The sequence below is a fragment of the Geotrypetes seraphini genome, chromosome 1, assembly GCF_902459505.1.
Source record: "Geotrypetes seraphini chromosome 1, aGeoSer1.1, whole genome shotgun sequence".
NCBI lineage: Eukaryota > Metazoa > Chordata > Amphibia > Gymnophiona > Dermophiidae > Geotrypetes > Geotrypetes seraphini.
The window spans coordinates 153,692,554-153,710,856 of record NC_047084.1 but is presented as its reverse complement, the minus strand read 5'-3'; the positions used below and the strand labels follow the sequence as shown (position 1 = coordinate 153,710,856).

The 18,303-nt window shown below is 42.4% G+C and overlaps 1 protein-coding gene across 3 annotated transcripts in view; it reads left to right on the top strand.

Annotated features, from left to right (window-relative positions):
• Nucleotides 1-18,303, top strand: part of SLC10A7 (solute carrier family 10 member 7) — a 309,837-nt gene that overhangs the window by 250,872 nt on the left and 40,662 nt on the right. For all 3 annotated transcript variants that reach the window (XR_004539057.1, XM_033940172.1, XM_033940180.1), the window contains exons 9-10: nucleotides 661-712; nucleotides 6,010-6,083. Coding sequence is in view for 2 of the 3 variants with exons in the window: in XM_033940172.1 (XP_033796063.1) it covers nucleotides 661-712; nucleotides 6,010-6,083 (126 nt within the window). In the remaining variant the exon portion in view is untranslated. Of the gene's footprint in view, nucleotides 1-660; nucleotides 713-6,009; nucleotides 6,084-18,303 lie in introns of those variants that run through there.

Below are 18,303 nucleotides of genomic sequence, written 5' to 3'. Positions count from 1 at the left end.
GCGTGCAATATTAATCTTGTAGGACTGACATAAAGTAAAAACCAGATAAAAAAGTACTGTGGGCAGATGATTCAAAAGAGCAAGAATTCAAACGCAGCGCCACAAGTCTACACAGCACCCGAATGAAAAAAAAAAAATACTGTGGGTAAGTGATGCAAAAAATCCAAGAATGCCACATATAATAATAAATAATAATAATAACTTTATTTTTCTATATTGCCGTAGTCAGTCGACTTCTAGGCGGTTCACATCGAAAGAAGGCTGGACATTCAGCGAATTACAAATGCATGAGGGGAATGTTACAGAAGAAAAGGGTTGTAGGGGAGGGAAAGTGAGAGGGGTAGGAATTGACTGAAGATTGGGGATAAATGAATCTGGGGATAAATGTCTTCAGCCAGGGGCCTCAAACTAGTTCAAGGAGTGTTCCATGCTTCACAATGAATTGGACCCCCTCTGCATCTCATTCAACCTCAGTCAGCCTGGCTTGTGAAGCTAACTCAGGTCAGCCGAGTCACTTAACCCTTGCTTTCGGATAAAGATATTGGAATCATATGAACTTTCTTGTATGATATGGTGTATAATGATAAATTTAAAAATTTTTTTAATGATTCATGGTTATTGTAAGGGAACTTGAATTTATGTGTTTTTATTTCCTTTCAGTATTTTTTGTTCAGCTGAGCTTCATGTTTTTGACGTTCCTCTTTTCCACAAGGTATGTATAATATTTAGTACACAGCTTGTACATTTTTGCCACCTTGTTCCCAAAGCACACTGCTTTTTAAGCACATTTTAAATTAATTTTCTTGCAGTTGCTAACTATTGCAGTTTCCTTCTGGCATCTTTGCCTTTTTCTAAAAATTATGTAGTTCCACCCCCTATCCCATCGTTGTCTGTAAGTCTGTTTGTCTTGGTAAAGGTATGTGCAAAAATTGTTTTGTTACTCCTTTTTTTTACATTTGTAATTCACTTTGAAACTATCCTCCTCTTCTATTAAACTGTGTCGGGAGCAGCGCGGGCCATTCAGCGCGGTTCCCCGTGCTAGAAACTGCTAGCGCAGTTTAATAGAAGAGACCCTATGTTATAAGCGTATGCATCAAATTTTAATAAACATGAAACATTGTTTCCAGTGCAATGTGTCCTGAACACGGGTTGTGCATCTGAACACACAAGTTGCTTCCAAAATGATATCACTCATCTTTCAACTCCGCCTCCTTCCCAGAAGGCTTGCTTCTGCCCCCGCCCCCTCCCCCTGTTTTTCTTCTGCAAGTTGCTCAAATGTGTTTCTGATCTGTTCTGATGTTTTATTATTTGTAGGTATTTTCCTGCTGTTTTAAGTTGGAGGCTCTGTGCCCAGAGGTTTCCACTTATTAAAACCTCTGTCTGAAAGGAGACGCAGACTCATGCAGTAGAAGTCTGCTGCTAGCAGGATCAGGCCTCCGGGACGCCTGTCTAGCCAGCCTGCTGTAATATTTTTGGAGTTAGGAGGCCATTCCTTGAGTAGCTTCTCGCATCCCTGATTTATCAGGAGCTTGAGCACTGGCTGTTTGGCTCCTTCCCAGCTTGTCCAGGATTAATAGCAGGCCAGCTGCATGGTCCTCCCCCTGTCACAGTAAGAGTGTTTTCTGGGGGTTGAGGCTCAGTCCTAATGGCAGCTGAAGACCAGGTTTGTAGTGTGAGCTTGTGAAGCAGAGTTCTTCTCCATTTGTCCCAGCTGCACTTCTGAACTGAACAAGTAGGCATGGTACAGTGAGTAAGGTTATTATCCTGACATCACAAAGCTAGTCACTAACCACTGGGAGTCTCCAAAGTGGTCCCTGCAAGTGGCCAAGACTATGGCCAAACTTTGTCCCATAGCTCTGGATTTTCAACAGTTGTTTGTTCAGCCGAAGGTGAATTCACTGGTAGCACATGTCACCGAGCGGACTTCTTTACCCAGTGAAGGAGGTGTGGTATTGAAGGATATTCAGAATCGCAAGGTAGACATGGTTCTCAAGAGGCAATTTGAAGCTTTAACCTTAGGAATTAAAGTGGCAGCTTCGGTTTCCTTTGTGGCATGTGTTTGCCACACTCAGCTATCTTGGGTCCCAGACTTGGAGGAAGATGAGGACCCTCAGATGACCTTTTTGGATCCTCAGTATTAAAGGCAAAGTTCTGTTTGGTGTGGACAAGCAGCAACCATCAAAGTGCTGGAGAACCTCCACCAGGTCTTGGATGACAACAGCTAAAACTTTGGCATCATCTTCAGCATCCTTGGGATATTTTTTAAAGTATTATCAGGAGAGCAGCCTCTCCTTGGTACAAAGGTGGATTGGGGTTGTTGAATTTGCGTTTATTAACAATTGCATGTGGTATGCGTCATATAAATGATCTATTTAGTGGTACCTCAACCTTTACTAATACCTCTTTGGAACTTTCTTGTTTTACTTCTACTCACTTTAGTGCGTTTCTTCATTCTTCTTTGCAATCTAAATGGAAATCTGCACCCAGTGTGTTGTTGCATTGCCCTCTTCGTCGAGCTTGGCATTGGGTTTGTAGATTTCATTCTCTCAATCCTATTGTTTCTCCCTTTTTATCGTTACGTTATAATACTTGTTTTCCTCCTGGGGTGGACAATGCAAGTTTTGTGCGTTGGGAAGCAAAGGGGATTCGTTTTTTGTTTCATTTGGTTAATGATGAAGGTTTGGTTAAATCTTTTGACCTGCTTTGTGAGGAATTTTCTTTACCTCGTACAGATGTTTTTGCCTACCTTCAGATTCGTCATTATATTTCCTCTTTGTCGAATATTCATCTTTCAGCTTCTTGTAGAGAATTGTTGATGGAGGCCTTTACATTTGGTTCTCAACAGCCTGTTCCGCTAAAATTTTACCATAGACATCTGAAGGACGAATCCCCTATGCTTGATTGTTTAAAATTACGGGAGATTTGGATGTGGAATTTTCTGAGGATGTAATTTTGAAAGCAATTAAAAAGTTGCCTTTGTATAGTAAATATGTTATCTTTTGGGAACAACACTTTAAATTGACTCTTCGCTTATATATCTCTCCTCGGAGAGCTTTTTTAGCGGGTCTTTGCCCGACTGCGGACTGCCGGCGCTGTGGTGCTCCAGACGCAGGTCTAGGTCATATGTTTTGGTCTTGTTCATTCATACAGACTTTTTGGGACGCTATTTTTCTTTTTGTAGAAAATATCTGGAACATTAAAGTTCAGAAGTCAGCTTTGGTGTTATTTGGAGCTTCTTTGCATTTTTATCCTCGTCGGCCTGGAGCCTCTGCATTCCTTCGCTGGATGGCTGTGATTGCTATCAAGTGTATCTTGTTTAAATGGATGGAGGCGGAGGCTCCTGAATATTCTCTTTGGCGTAGTCATATGATTACATTGCTTTCTTGGGAATGGAGAGGTGTTCAAGACATTTCTTCTTTGCCTGGACAAGCTTTTCAAAGAATTTGGGAACCTTTTTGGTCTACATTATCTCCGGTGGCTCGTAGCCGAATCTTGAATTGTTAGTCTGTTCTTTTATTTACTTTTGTTTGGCATCAGTGAGAGGGGGAGGGTGGGGGGGATGGGTTGGGTTGGGTTGGTAGGGTGGGTTGGAAGGTTTTAATATATAAACTTGAGTTATTTATATTGTTGTATTTTGTTTGATTCAGATTTTATGCTCAATAAAATATATTTAACAATAAAGTATTATCTTCCAAAATCGGTCTACTTCTACTTCTACTCCCTCATGCAGCCTTGCCCAGCTTCTATCCTTCCCTCCATCCCATCCCTTGTACAGCATAACCCTTGCCCAGCTTCTATCCTTCCCATATCTCCCATCAGTAACGTGGCAGAATGAAATCCCCGATGGACAAGGTCGAAGTAGCCTCTTTAGAGTGCTGCCGGCCCAATGCTGCTTCGGTTGAAGGTAGAGCTCGCTTGCAGTCGGCGGGGAGGGGAGGAATGAGAGTCAGCAGGGGTTCGGTTGCGCGGTTGGGGAGAGGGGCGGGTTGAAGAGTTGCTGGCAATTCCTGGTACTAAGGCTTATTTTGGGGGGTAGGGCTTATATTAAGACCTACCCCGAAAATGATGCTAGGGAAACATGGTAGTAAATAACATTGGTGTGCAACAGGGATGCTCACTATTGGTTCTCGAGGGCCACAACCCAGTTGGGCTTTCAGGATTTCCACAATAAATATAAATGAGATCTATTTGCATAAAATGGAGACACTGCATGCAAACAGATCTTATTCATATTCATGGGGGAAATTCTGAAAACTCAACTGGATTATGGCCTATGAGAACTGATATTGAACACCCTTGATGTACAAGATAAAAATCTAGGGTACAAAGTTAAAATGGACCAAACACAGACATGGACAAAGAACAGCACAAAAGGAAAAGAATAGTGGTGAAAATTACAAGAAAGGCTTATCGATAGAGGTGGAAAGGTTAGAATAAGAAGGAGAAAGAAATACAGGGCTCATCCAATTAAGCCCAAGTTCAGAGTGTGTGTTTAGATCTGTATTCACGTTTGTCCTTTGATCTGGAGGGGAGAAGAGAGAGGGAAGGGACAGTTTGAATGCTGTGTTACCCAAACATTCTGCTGGTTTGGCATGATTAACAAAATGAAACCAAGTTTAATGATATATCAAACCAATTACAATAGAAGGCAATTGAATAATAGTGCACCTATACCATTCTCTAAGTTACATGCACAAATGTGAATCTGCCCAGATTCTGTCTATCTGTAGGCTCGCCTGGCATTCACATTATGTAAGATATGTGCAAATTTACAAAATAGCACTTAGGCAGATTTTTAGCACTTATTTGCATATGGGTGTACATGCTAGTTTTATAGCAAGGATGTCCTATTGTAAAATTATTTCTCATGTCTAACTGTTACAGCAATAGGTAAACAAAAGAGAAATGACTGAAAAGGTGGGTAACAGACTCTAGCGCTGCACTGGAAATGCCAATCCCTATAGGTGCTTGAAGAGTAGTGTTGGGGTGTTGGGAAGCAGCAGAAATTAGTGGTGGAGTTTTGGGACAGGAGTCCTGCTCAAGGGTTGGGTTGAGGGGGGAGGGGGAAAGGTTTTAGCGTACCTGGTTTTAAGGTTTGGACAAGTTCCTGGAGGAAAAGTCCATAGTCAGTTATTGACAAAGACAGGGGGGGGAAGCCACTGCTTGCCTTGGATTGGTAGTATAGAATATTGCTACTCCTTAGGTTTTGGCCAGGTACTAGTCACCTGGATTGGCCACTGTGAGAATGGGCTACTGGGCTTGATGGACCATTGGTCTGACCCAGTAAGGCTATTCTTATGTTCACCAAAGTACCCATAGTAATTAAGTTTGTGGCTGTAAAAAACAGTATTCAAAGACAAATGTGACACTCACAGACTCTTTTACAAAGCCGTGGCAACAGCCCCTTTAAATCTCTATGGGCTTCAGAGCCGTTAGCGCAGCCCAGCCACTAGCGCGCCTTTGTAAAAGAGGCCGTCATTGTTTAACAAGCACTGGCTATAAACATTGCAATACAAGCAGGCACATGCATCCTAAAATTTGGTGGGGGAGATATTTTTAATAAAAATATAGAACATAATGGCAGATAACAACCATACTACCATTCTAATCTGTGCAGCCACATCACTTGTTAATCTTGACAATCTCTCCCTTCAGAGTTTGTCCCATGCCCATTCTAGTAGGAAAATGCAAGCTATTGCTTAATGTGGCCCAAGTTCTTTCAGTGTTTCTGAAAGATCTTAAGAAAAGTTAAATGCCTAGAGTAGAGGTTTACAGCACAGTCCTCTTGACACACCAGGTTTTCAGGATACCTACAATGAATATGCATGAGAGAGATTTGCTTACAGTGGAGGTAGTGCATGCAAATTTGTCTCATTCATATTCATTGTGAATATCCTGAAAATTTGACTAGCTGGGTGTGTCCTAGGGACTGGCCTGGAGGTTTCAGCTATGTGTGTGAGCGTTTTTACTGACACAATGATCAGATTTTCCTTGTTGCCTTCTTTGTAGGAATAACTCTGGTTTTACTCCTGCGGATACGGTGGCCATAATTTTCTGCTCTACACATAAATCCCTCACCTTGGGTAAGTGGATGAAAGTAGTTCAGAGTTTAGAACCTGCACACCTGTTCCTTCCCTACCCCTTATACACCCCCACCCACACCTCATGTCTCTCAAGCCCTGCATTACAACTGTGGAAAGGATTAAAACAAATTGATTACAGACTTTATGATAACTATGATTGAATCCCTCCACTTCTTCAGGAAGTTTTGGTAATACTGCTCCTCGCTGATTTTTATTTATTTATTTATTTATTTGGTTTGTTTTATATCCTGTCCTCCCCAAAGGGCACTGAACGGGTTACAGGGTTGACATACATAACGCAGAGGCAAACAGGTTATAAATTTACATGTGTACAGCACAGTTTGATCATCTAACATATACAGAGAGTCAAGTTTAGCATACAATTTGGTCATGTTAAGTTCACATATATGGAGTGGATCTGGTTCAGCATACATTTAGGCCCTGATTCTATAAAGGGCTCCTAAATCATGCCTAAAGTTAGGCATGCTTGAAGCGTCCAATCTAAGTGGTTAATGAGCCAATTAAGAGTCTTAACAAGCAATTATTGGTACTTAGGCATCCAAAGGACGTAGACTTTGTAGACGCAGCCACAATTTCATGGACACCCATGTTTAAAACTCGCACCTAACTCAATAGGCATGGGCATGGTTTGGTCAGTTACTCAATTTGGCCGTCCTTCGATTAATTTACATAACACTGAGTGACCTAGGGCATCCATATGATGCCTATATTGTAGGCGAATAAAAACTAGATTTACCTTTGAGCTTAGTTTGGGCTTCAAATAGATCTGATTTCTATGGACGGAACTTAGGCACTCTTTGGACGTTCTTAATGCGATCTGTTAAATAGCTCTCTGGGATTTATTTTTGCTTTATTAAGCTCAAAATACATTTAATAAGGTACCACATAAACAGGTCACATCAAAACAGATATATTGTATGCAAAACCTTCTATTTTTGTGGACAAACAGCAATGCTATTTGCTAATTAGAGGAAAAGATCCATTAACTGAAACACAGCACATGAAAAACATAGCTTTCGTTTTCTTGCTAAAAAGGTACCCTTTTTTCTAACTAAACAGTGCTCCAATCAGCTCATTCTTGAAAGAAAAGAAAGCACATGACAAAAATATATAGATTGCATGTACATAACTTCATTTGCAAAAGCTTAAAAACAGAAAAAAAAAAACCAGATACAGATCTTAGCATGGCTTCTACTTCATTATAAATGGAGGTCTGTAGCTGCACAATGGTGACCTCATTGTGAGATCATCAAGATGCACCTGCAAGGTAGAATGCCACAATTAAAATATGTGCTGGAGGAGCTGGTTAGAATTTGAACTTATGCCCTCTGGAAGAGGAGCACAGGGCTTTTACTTATTGAGCTATAGCAGCTTCCAGGCAGGTGTCTCTGACTGCCCTGTGATATGATAGTTTAGCAGATCTCTAAGCTAGCAGATCACAGGGAAGTCATCTTTAATAACTCAATTTCTAATCCTATCTGAATGAATTACGGCATTCCACAGGGCTCAGTATTATCCCCCTTATTATTTAACATCTGTTTGGCTCCTCTACTAACACTTAGCCAATCTATAGAGTTCACGGCGTTTGTTTACGCAGATAATTTAAAACTTTCGCTAGAAGAAATATCAATTATTAATAAGAAACTATGTAAAATTGCTGATTGGCTAAATTATAATAAATTAGCGTTGAACATCACCAACACAAAAACCATGTTCTTTCACTGGAAAGAAGGAATCGAGCAAAACTCATCGATCATCATTAATAATACTTTCCTTCAAGAAGTCGCCAAGATCCAAAATATTAGGGGTCATGTAAAACCAAAAACTCAACTACCATGAACAAATTAGCACAGTGGTTAGGAGTTGTTTTCATAGACTGCGTAAGATTAGATCTTTAGCCTCGTTCTTTGATGCGGCCTTATTGAATATCTTAATTCATTCACTGATAATATCCAAGTTGGATTATTGCAATTCTTTATACAAAGGAATTACTCTAAAAGAATTACGACAATTACAAATAGTTCAAAACACTGTAGTAAAAATCATCACTAATAAGAGAAATTTTGATCATGTAACACCTCTCCTCCAGAAAGCACCTTGGCTACCTCTAATACATAGAATTACATAAAAGATAGCTTTATTAACCTTCAAAATATTAACAGCTAAAGCACCAATATTTCTAGAAAGATATCTAATTTCATATACTCCCATAAGAACCTTAAGATCAGAGGACAAAAATCTTCTTTCTATTTCGTCTTTGAGAATCATATATACAAGACGTGATACTATTTTTTCAGTTACAGCACCAAAAATATGGAACTCATTACCAGCTTATATTAGGGAAGAAATTTAAAAGAATAGATTTTAAAGAACACTAAAATGTTGTCAGTATAAAGATGTATTTGAAACTTGAAACTTTTACGAGGCTAGCTTATTTTTCCCTTCCCTTTCTGTTTTTACCCTTTTTGTCTTTCTTTTCCTTAATTAATTTATAGTTCCACCCGTTTTTCCTTTTGTACTTGTCGGTTTTATCCATGTCTTATTGTAATAAATGTAGTCTGATTTTCCTTTTTATTATATTGTACATCATTTTGAAGTATGAAATTGTGATTTAATCAAATTTTTAATTAAACTTGAAAACTTGAATTCTACTCTTAGAGATTAAGAATGGTGCTGATAATGTTCCGAAAATTGGTGAAAACTTGGTTATTTAGAAAATTCTATCATTGCAATTATGGGGTCCTTTTACTAAGGCGTGCCAGCCAATTTAGAGCGAGCTAAATCAGCTAGTGCGCCAAACTGGTGGTGGAGAAAATAAAGGCAAGAGAGTTGGCGTTCCTGAAATATGAAAAAAAACCAAAAAGAGGAGTGCAGAAAGGACTACCGGGTGAAACTGAAAGAAGCCAAGCGCAGGCGGAAGAACATATGGCTAAAAATGTGAAAAAGGAGATATGTGGAGAGTGATGAGGAAAAAGCAAACGTGCTAAATAAATACCTTGGTTTAGAAGCATAATTTGTTCCAGAAGCATGCTCGTAAACCAAATTACTTGTATATCAAAGCGAGTTTCCCCATAGGCAGTAAGGGACACCGGCGCTGCTCCACCCCACCCAACCACATCTCCCCAAAAAAAACCCTCACCCCCAAGTCCACTGGTGCGCTTCCAAATTATTAAAAACCCAGTTGTTCATTGATGCCTACAAGTGGATGCTGCAGAGAATAATATATTAAGCTATAATTTTAAGAAATTATTACTAACCCAGCTGTCTAATTGCCTATATCTAGGCAGCAGAGAAGGACATATGTGATATTTAGATATCTTGTTTAGCATGATTGAAACAGTGGTTAGGATTTTATATTGATAATATAATTTTATGAATGTTTTATACTTGTAAACCGCTTAGAGTTTAGGCGCTATACAAAATAATAGATGGAATAACAACTCCCTTATAACTCATTTTATTATGGTGTGTTAAACTGAGCTTTTCTTTTGCTTTCTTTCTCATTTTGCTCCTTGTTTTTTTGCAGAAAAGCAGGTTAAAGTATGTGTGGCTAGAAACATGGTTCTTTGAGTTTCTCTGGCAGAATCTATTGTTTTGCTTTAAACATGGGTGATCTGGGCATAAAAGGAGTGGTGCATAAGACTCTGCTGTCATTTACTCTGTTTCTGAAGCTGTCTAAGAAGCTGCTGCTATAGGCAGCTGACCAGTCTTGCCTAATAGTTGGGGCAGCCCTTGCCGCACCCCATTGTGGATGCTCAGGGCAGGGACGGCACCAGCTCATCCCTCGCCTCAGGCAACGGATTGCCTTGAGCCACGCCTGGGTCAGGGAGCTTAATGATAGTCTGTTGGATGATCTTAGGGTAGAGCGCAAAGTGAAGGAGTATTTTATGCTTTCTTAAGCCAAACACTTCTGGCTGATGTACCTACTTCCCCTTCCCCTTTGGTTTTATCCTTCCCATTCTTTACTATCTAAATATTGTAGTTCTTCCCAGCTTCCTTTTGTACCAGTAAGTCATTGTTTGTCAGTCGGTATTTCTGTTGATAATTGTTTTTAATGTTTTTTTTAACTCTGGAAAACCGCTGTGATATTTGATAAAGTTGTATATCAAATTTTTAATAAACCTGAAACCTATTTAGATCTGAATTTGGAGGGCCAGGCCTCCCCTGAAGCAGTGTGGGAAGGCTACTATGAGGAGTTGCCTTATCTCTTTAGCAGCCTATCATTAAAAACAGAAGCAGAAGGGCATAAGGAAGTTACTTAATCAGATTAGCCGGTTGGAGGGGGATGCACAAGCACCAACCTTGAATAAGGGGCAGCAATTACAAGGGGCACAAAGGGAACTGCACTCTTATGAATTGGAACAGCTGCAATTCAATTTATAGTTGCTGCAATAAAAATATTTTGAGTTTCAAAACAAAGCCAGCAGACTAGTAGCCCATAGATTGCGGGTTTGCCAATCACAAAATATGGTTTGTCGATCCAGATGGCTTCTGAGGAGGTACTCCAGAGAGATAAAGATATTAGAGATTTATTTTGTGGAATGCTATCGGCATTTGTACTCTCCAGAGGATGTGGTACAGCTTGAGGAGATAGAGCAATATGTATGGTCAATTAGGTTGGACAGGGTAAAGGAATCACAGCGATTGAAGCCTGGCAGACTCTCAGGTCCATGAAACCTGGGACATCCCCTGGGCTGGATGGTTTCACAGTAAAATTTTATAAGCATTTTCAGGTCCTGCTGTTCCCTCCCATTGTTGCAACTTCTGTCATGAGCTTTATTTAGGGGAGGGGGAATTTAATTTGTGCAAACTTACCCTTACTAGTGCTGCCCAATTCAGGGAAAAATTTTTATATTCAATTTGATTTGGCCTATTGAATCGATTATTCAATTTGATTTGCTTTTCCTGCTCAATCAGGCTTTTTTTTTCTCAAATGTCCTAGCAGGTTTATTGTATAGCCTTTCCACCCACCCCACCCACCTTTGCCCTCTCCAACCCCACGCCAGCACTGTGGTGTAAACAAAAAAGACTTTTCCTCTCTCTGTTAGGTCCTAGCTCATGCTCACTGTCTAATACCAGCTCTGGCAGGATACACATTTCAAATCTAACATATTGTAATCACAAAATAGAAAATAAAATTATTTTTTTCTACCTTCCACTGCCATATCCAACATTTGCTTCTTTCCCTCCCATTCCCTATGCAGTAGTTTTCCATCCATCCCTCCCTCCCATCCCCCTGTGCAGCAGCACCCCTCCGACCCTCCCACCGTGAGGCCTGAGATACTTCCGGGCCTCCCAAATCAGCAGCATGGTGGTGGCCAGCCTTGAAGAGGAAGCACTGTGAACAGGCTGATTGTGACCTGCCCCACCAGGACTTCCTTCTGCCTTGTCAACAGTGATGTGGCAGAAGAAAGACCCTGGTGGGGCAGGCCATAAGCAGCCATTCAGAGCGCTGTCTCTGCTGAGAGGTATGTCAGGTCTCACCGTGGGGGGAAGTGTTGGTCGCTGAATTGGTGAATCAAATTTTTTCAGACAACGAATCGATTCACCAAAGTAAATCGATTCAAATCAGGCAGCAGTAATTCTTACTGCCACTAGACTGCTGATAGCTACCAGATGGAAACAGCTTGCTCCAACAGAGTGGAAAGTTAAATCAGTGGCATAATATGTATAAATTGACTGCTTTAAAGCATGGTAAATGTCATGCATATGATCGTATCTGGATTTGATCTGTGGGTAAATCTTTGTAGAGGCTGGGGACCTCAGAGGATTTATAGGGGTGGAGGTTCAGAAGTTACCAGGTTGCATACATAGGGGAAGGGCTGGAAGGTGCCGGGAAGGAACAGGAGTGAGGGAGGGGTTCTGTAGTTCTTGATGTATATAAGAATAGCCTTACTGGGTCAGACCCATGGTCCATCAAGCAAAGTAGCCCGTTCTCACGGTGGCCAATCTAGGTCACTAGTACCTGGCCAAAACCCAAGCAATATTCCATGCTACCAATCCAGGGCAAGCAGTGGCTTCCCCCGTGTCTTTCTCAATAACAGACTATGGACTTTTCCTCCAGGAACTTTTCCAAACCTTTCTTAAAACTAGCTACGGCTATCCGCTCTTACCACATCCTCTGGTCAACGCATTCTAGAGCTTAACTATTCTCTGAGTGAAAATAATTTCCTCCTATTGGTTTTAAAAGTATTTCTGTGTAACTTCATCAAGTGTCCCCTAGTCTTTGTCATTTTTTACGGAGCTAAAAATCGATCCACTTGTACCCGCTGTACTCATAAGAACGTAAGAACATAAGCATCGCCTCTGCCGAGTCAGACCATGGGTCCATCATGCTCAGCAGTCCACTCCCGTGGCAGCGCCCCCAGATCCATGACCTGTAAGTGATCTTTTACCTAAAACATTTTATTCCCTAATCATTGAATATCCTGTATAGTAACCCTCTATCTGTACCCCTCAATCCCCTTTTCCTTCAGGAAATCATCCAATCCCATTTTGAAACCCAAAATCGTACTCTGCCCTACCACCTCCTCTGGAAGTGCATTCCAGGTGTCCACCACCCTCTGAGTGAAGAAGAACCTCCTAACATTTGTTCTGAATCTGTCTCCTTTCAATTTTTTTGAATGCCCTCTTGTTTTTGTTGTCCCTGCTAGTCTGAAGAATCTGTCCCTCTCTACCTTCTCTCTACCTTTCATGATCTTATAAGTTTCTATCATGTTCCCTCTAAGTCTCCGCTTTTCCAGGGAAAAGAGCCCCAGCTTCTCTAGCCTTTCAGCATATGAAAGGTTTTCCATGCCTTTTATCATCCTTGTTGCTCTTCTCTGGACCCTCTCGAGTATCACCATATCCTTCTTAAGGTACGGCGACCAGTATTGAACGTAGTACTCCAGATGCGGGCGCACCATCGTCTGATACAGTGGCAGGATAACTTCCTTCGTTCTGGTAGTGATACCTTTTTTGATAATGCCCAACATTCTATTTGCCTTCTTTGAGGCCGCTGCACATTGTGCCGCCAGCTTCATTGTTTTATCCACCAAAACCCCCAAGTCCTTTTCTAGTTTGCCTTCCCCCAGTACCATTCCCCCCCCTCGTGTAGTTATACATCGGGTTTCCTTTCCCTATGTGCAAGACTTTACATTTCTCTACATTGAAGCTCATCTGCCATTTATTTGCCCACTCAATCAGTTTGTTCAGGTCCCTTTGTAGTTCTTTACATTGCTCAATAGTTCTAACCCTACTGCAGAGTTTTGTATCGTCTGCAAATTTTATAACTTCGCACTTCGTCTCTGATTCCAGTTGAACAGCAGCGGTCACAGCACTGACCCCTGTGGGACGCCTCTCGTGACCCCTTTCCAGTCAGAGTAGTGTCCCTTTACTCCTACTTTCTGTTTCCTGTCTGCCAGCCAATTTCTGATCCATCTGTGCATGTCCCCTTCCACCCCGTGGTTCCACAGTTTCCTTAGTAGGCGCTCATGGGGTACCTTATCGAAGGCTTTCTGGAAGTCCAGATATATGATGTCTATGGGGTCACCTTTGTCCAATTGTTCGCTTATCCCCTCAAAGAAGTGCAGTAGGTTCGTTTGGCATGATCTTCCTTTACAGAAACCATGCTGGCTTGTTCTCATCAGATTATTTTTTTCTATATGCTCATTGATACTGTCCTTTTCCCCGGAATTGAGGTTAAGCTCACCGGTCTGTAGTTCCACGGGTCGCCTCTCGATCCTTTTTTGAAGATAGGTGTAACATTCGCTATCCTCCGGGATTACCCCTGTTTTCAAGGATAGGTTGCAAATCTGCTGTAGTAACTCCGCTGTTTCATCTCTGAGCTCTTTCAGTATTCTCGGGTGGATTTTGTCTGGGCCCGGAGATTTGTCAGTTTTTAATCTATCTATATGTTTGAGTACGTCTTCGAGGCTTACCTCCATGCATGATAATTTTCCCTCTTGATCCCCCTTGAAGATTTTTTCCGGTTCCGGCACGTTGGATGAGTCCTCTTTTGTGAAGACCGACAAGAAGAATGTATTTAGTCTGTCTGCCACTTCTTCTTCTTCCTTCACCACTCCCTTCCTGTATTCCTCATACAGAGGTCCCACCTCCTCCCTCACCGGCTGTTTTCCTTTCACATATCAGAAGAATGGTTTAAAATTCCGTGCCTCTCTGGCAAGTCTCTCTTCATACTCTTTTTTTGCTTTTCTGATCACGCAGTAACATTCTTTTTGATGCTTCCTGTGCTCTTTCCAATTTTCCTCGGTTTTATACTTTTTCCACTTCCGGAATGATTTTTTCTTGTCTCCTATCACATTCTTAACTTCATTGGTTATCCATGCCGGGTCTTTTGCTTAATTTTTTTTTTTTTGCACCCATTTCTAAATCTGGGTATATACAGGTTTTGCACCTCGTTTACCGTGTCCTTGAATAAGGACCAGGCTTGCTCCACCGTCTGTGCTTTCCTGGAGCTGTTCCTGAGTTTCTTCTTCACCATTTGTCTCATGGCATCATAGTTCCCTTTCTTGAAGTTAAACGTTGTGGTAATGGTTCTCTTCCCCTTTGGCATTTCTATTTCCACTTTGAACTGGATCATGTTGTGATCACTGTTTCCTAATGGTCCCACTACTTCCACTTCCTTGGTAGGTCCTTTCAGCCCATTGAGGATTATATCCAGAATAGCAGTCCCTCTTGTTGGTTCCTTGACAAGCTGTTCCATGAAGCAGTCCCATAAAGCCTCCAGGAACTTCGTTTCCTTTGTACATTTTGAAACTCCAGGACTCCAGTCTATCCCGGGATAGTTGAAATCTCCCATAACTATGGTGTTTGCGTTTTTACATTCCCGCCTCAACTCAGCTCCCAGTTCTGAATCCTTTGCTTCAGTTTGCCCAGGTGGGCGGTAGTATAGTCCCATCTTTATCTAGGCTCCCCTTCTTCCCGGTATTTTAACCCATAGTGATTCCAGTTGATCATTTGTCGCTGCTGCGTCCACTCTGGTCAAGTGAATGGTGTCCTTTATGTAAAGTGCTACTCCTCCTCCTTTCTGATGTGTCCTATCTCTTCGGTAGAGCTTGTACCCTGGCAGTACTATGTCCCATTTGTTTTCCTCGTTCCACCATGTTTCTGTGATCGCTATGATGTCTAGGTTCTCATCTAGTTCCCTCATTTTGTTCTTTAGGCTTCTTGCATTAGTGTACATGCAGTTCAAGTCTTGGTATTTTTTTTCCCTTGTTATTTTCCCTTGCGTTTCATTTTTCTTTCTGTCCCCTTCCTATCCTGCTGATTCCTGATTATTGTCTCTCTTGTCATCCCCTTGTGGTACGTTCTTATTGTCCTCCTTTTGTTCCTTCCCTTTGTCTTGCTCCACTTTGTCTTCCCCTTGTAGTACACTCCTCCTATCCTCCTCCTGTTTCGCCCGCTCCTCGCCGCCGCTATCTCCCCTTCTGGCTTCCTCCCTCTGGCTTCCTCGCTCTCAGCCGCTGCCTGCTCCTTCCTCCCCCATGCGGCTCAGATTTTGTAGACTTCAAGGCAGAGGAAGGAGGAAGCTTCCTCCATCTTGTTCCTCCTTCCTCCACCCGACGCCACTCGAGGAGGAGGGATCTGCCCTGCCCTGTTGACTTTGCGAGCCTGCTCTTCTCCAGCCCATATTTTACTATTCTTATCTGTACCATATTTTACTATTCTTATCTGTACCATATTTTACTATTGTCTTTGCTCCTGTTTAGATGCTAAACTTTTCTCTGTTTTTGCTTAGTTCAGCACCAAACTGTACCTTACTTTACTATTGTCTTTGCTCCTGTTTAGATGCTAAACTTTTCGCTGTTTTTGCTTAGTTCAGCACCAAACTGTATCCTCAGCCAAAGGTTTTTTTTACCAGTCTCTCACTTTTTCGGTTGCCCCACTTCCCCTAGCACATCCTGGGCTACATACATACCTTAATTGTGCAATCTCCCTTGTTATCCATTTATTGCCCCAAGTCTCTCCGCTCTAGGCACCACATGGAAAGCGCTTAGCCGCTAATTGTCCTCGCTGATATAGCCCCCCTTTAGTCCTAAAAAAAAAAAAAAAGGCTCTCCTCCCTACTCTCGCCCCTGCTCTTAGCCAGCTTGATTTAAATTCCCCTACTCCTTCCTCAACCAACTCTATTCCCCCTTGCTGCAGACTCTCTCACACCAACCACCCCACCATGAACCCATCCTTCTCCTCCTACTCTGCTCACCTCTCTATCCTTCCCTCTGTCTTGAAACCTCCCTCCCCCAACCTACTCGACCCTGCTAACACCAATACCTTCTGTCCCGGACTCAGAATCCCCACACTGATATGCACCAGAAATTCCCCTCCCAAGAAAAACCTCCGAAAAGTCAACCAAGATTCTCTAAAGCCCCTACCCCCTGCCAATCTTCCCAACACTGTCCCGAACTCTCTCACCCCAGTCCCGACACTTTATTGCAATGCCAGATCCGCGTGCAATAAGACCCAAATCCTGAAAGACCTTCTAGATGAGCTCGACCCTGGATTCCTGTGCATCACAGAATCATGGATCGCCAAAGACGATCTATTCACACAAAACGAACTCCTCCCCCACGGTTACCAAGGCCTCTTCTCCCCCAGACCCAATCGAAAAGGAGGCGGTCTGGCACTCCTCTCCAAATCTTTCTTCGACGTCCAGCTCCTTGAGACGGGCACCCATGCCTCTCTAGAATATTTGCTTGCCTCAGTTAATGACGAACTCCGCACCCACCCATTGGGCATCCTGTTACTATACCGACCACCCATCCCTTGGACCAAATCTTCCAATCTCGTCTATGAGACTATAACAAATGCCTTCCTTAAATTTCAAAGACTTCTAATCGTTGGTGATATCAATCTCCACCTTGACGATACCAATAAAAATGATACGTCCGACTTCAACAACTTCCTTACCTCTCTAGGCTTTCCCTCACCCACCCCATCCCCAACCCACGAAAAAGGGCATACTCTAGACTTCACCACTTTCATTGATCTTACCGCCTTCAAAACCTCAACCGACGGCACTCGCTGGGAACAAGTCCCTTGGTCTGACCACTTCTTAGGGACTACCTGCCTCCCCATCTTCATGTCACATCTTGACTCCCCACCCCACTCCTCTCATTCCATAACCTTCCGCAAAAAAACCTCGAGCAACCTATTCTGGTCCAAATTCCTCAACAAACTCTCCTCAAACCCTAGACCTACAGACCCCGAATCACATTGGCACAACTGGACCACCCTCTCTGAGTCCACCTACCACTCCCTTGCTCCATTAACCACCAAAACCATCTCCTACCCCCGAAAGGCCCCCTGGTACCTACCTCTTCACAGAGAATTAAAACAGAAATGTTGCGCTTTGGAGCGCAAATGGAAAAAATCTAAATCCCCCTCTGATAGACAGACTTGGAGGGCTAATATTAAATTTTACAATTCAACATTAAAAAAAGCCAGGAAAAACTTCTTCGGAGACAAGATCTCTAGATCCAACAACCAGAGCAGTGCGCTGTTCAACATCTAGCGCTCCCTAACTACAAAAAATGACCCATCTTTGCTCCCACTATCTCTATCAGCCGATGCCCTTGCAAATTTCTTTAATGAAAAGGTTACCACCCTAAGATGCTCCTTCCCTCCCACTTTCTCCTATAATTCCCTGACCTCTATTGATCTCAACCCTACCTTACCTGTATCCACCCCCATCCCTGCCGACAGATCCTGGACTACCTTCGAGCTTGTCTCCGAACCGCAAGTCTCCAAACTCTGCCTCAAACTAAAAACTTGCAAGTGCACTTTGGACCCTTTCCCCTCCTATTTATTCGCGAATATCCCTACACAGGCCATCGCTTCCCTCACCGAACTTATTAACTCTGCCCTAACATCGGGCCTTTACTCCCCCGACATGGGACACATTTCATTGTCCCCTCTACTGAAAAAGGCCGACCTTGATCCCTCCATTCCATCAAATTACCGCCCTATAGCAAATATCCCTCTCCTAACCAAGTTATTAGAATCCATCATATCCACCCAACTCTCTTCCTACCTAGAAAGATTCTCTATCCTCCTACCCTACCAATTCGGCTTCAGACCCAACTTCAGCACCGAATCCCTCTTAGCCTCACTAATCTCTAAGGTGCAACAACTCCATTCTCGCAACAAATTTGCTGTTCTTTTTCAATTCGACCTCTCCGCAGCCTTCGATGTCGTTCAC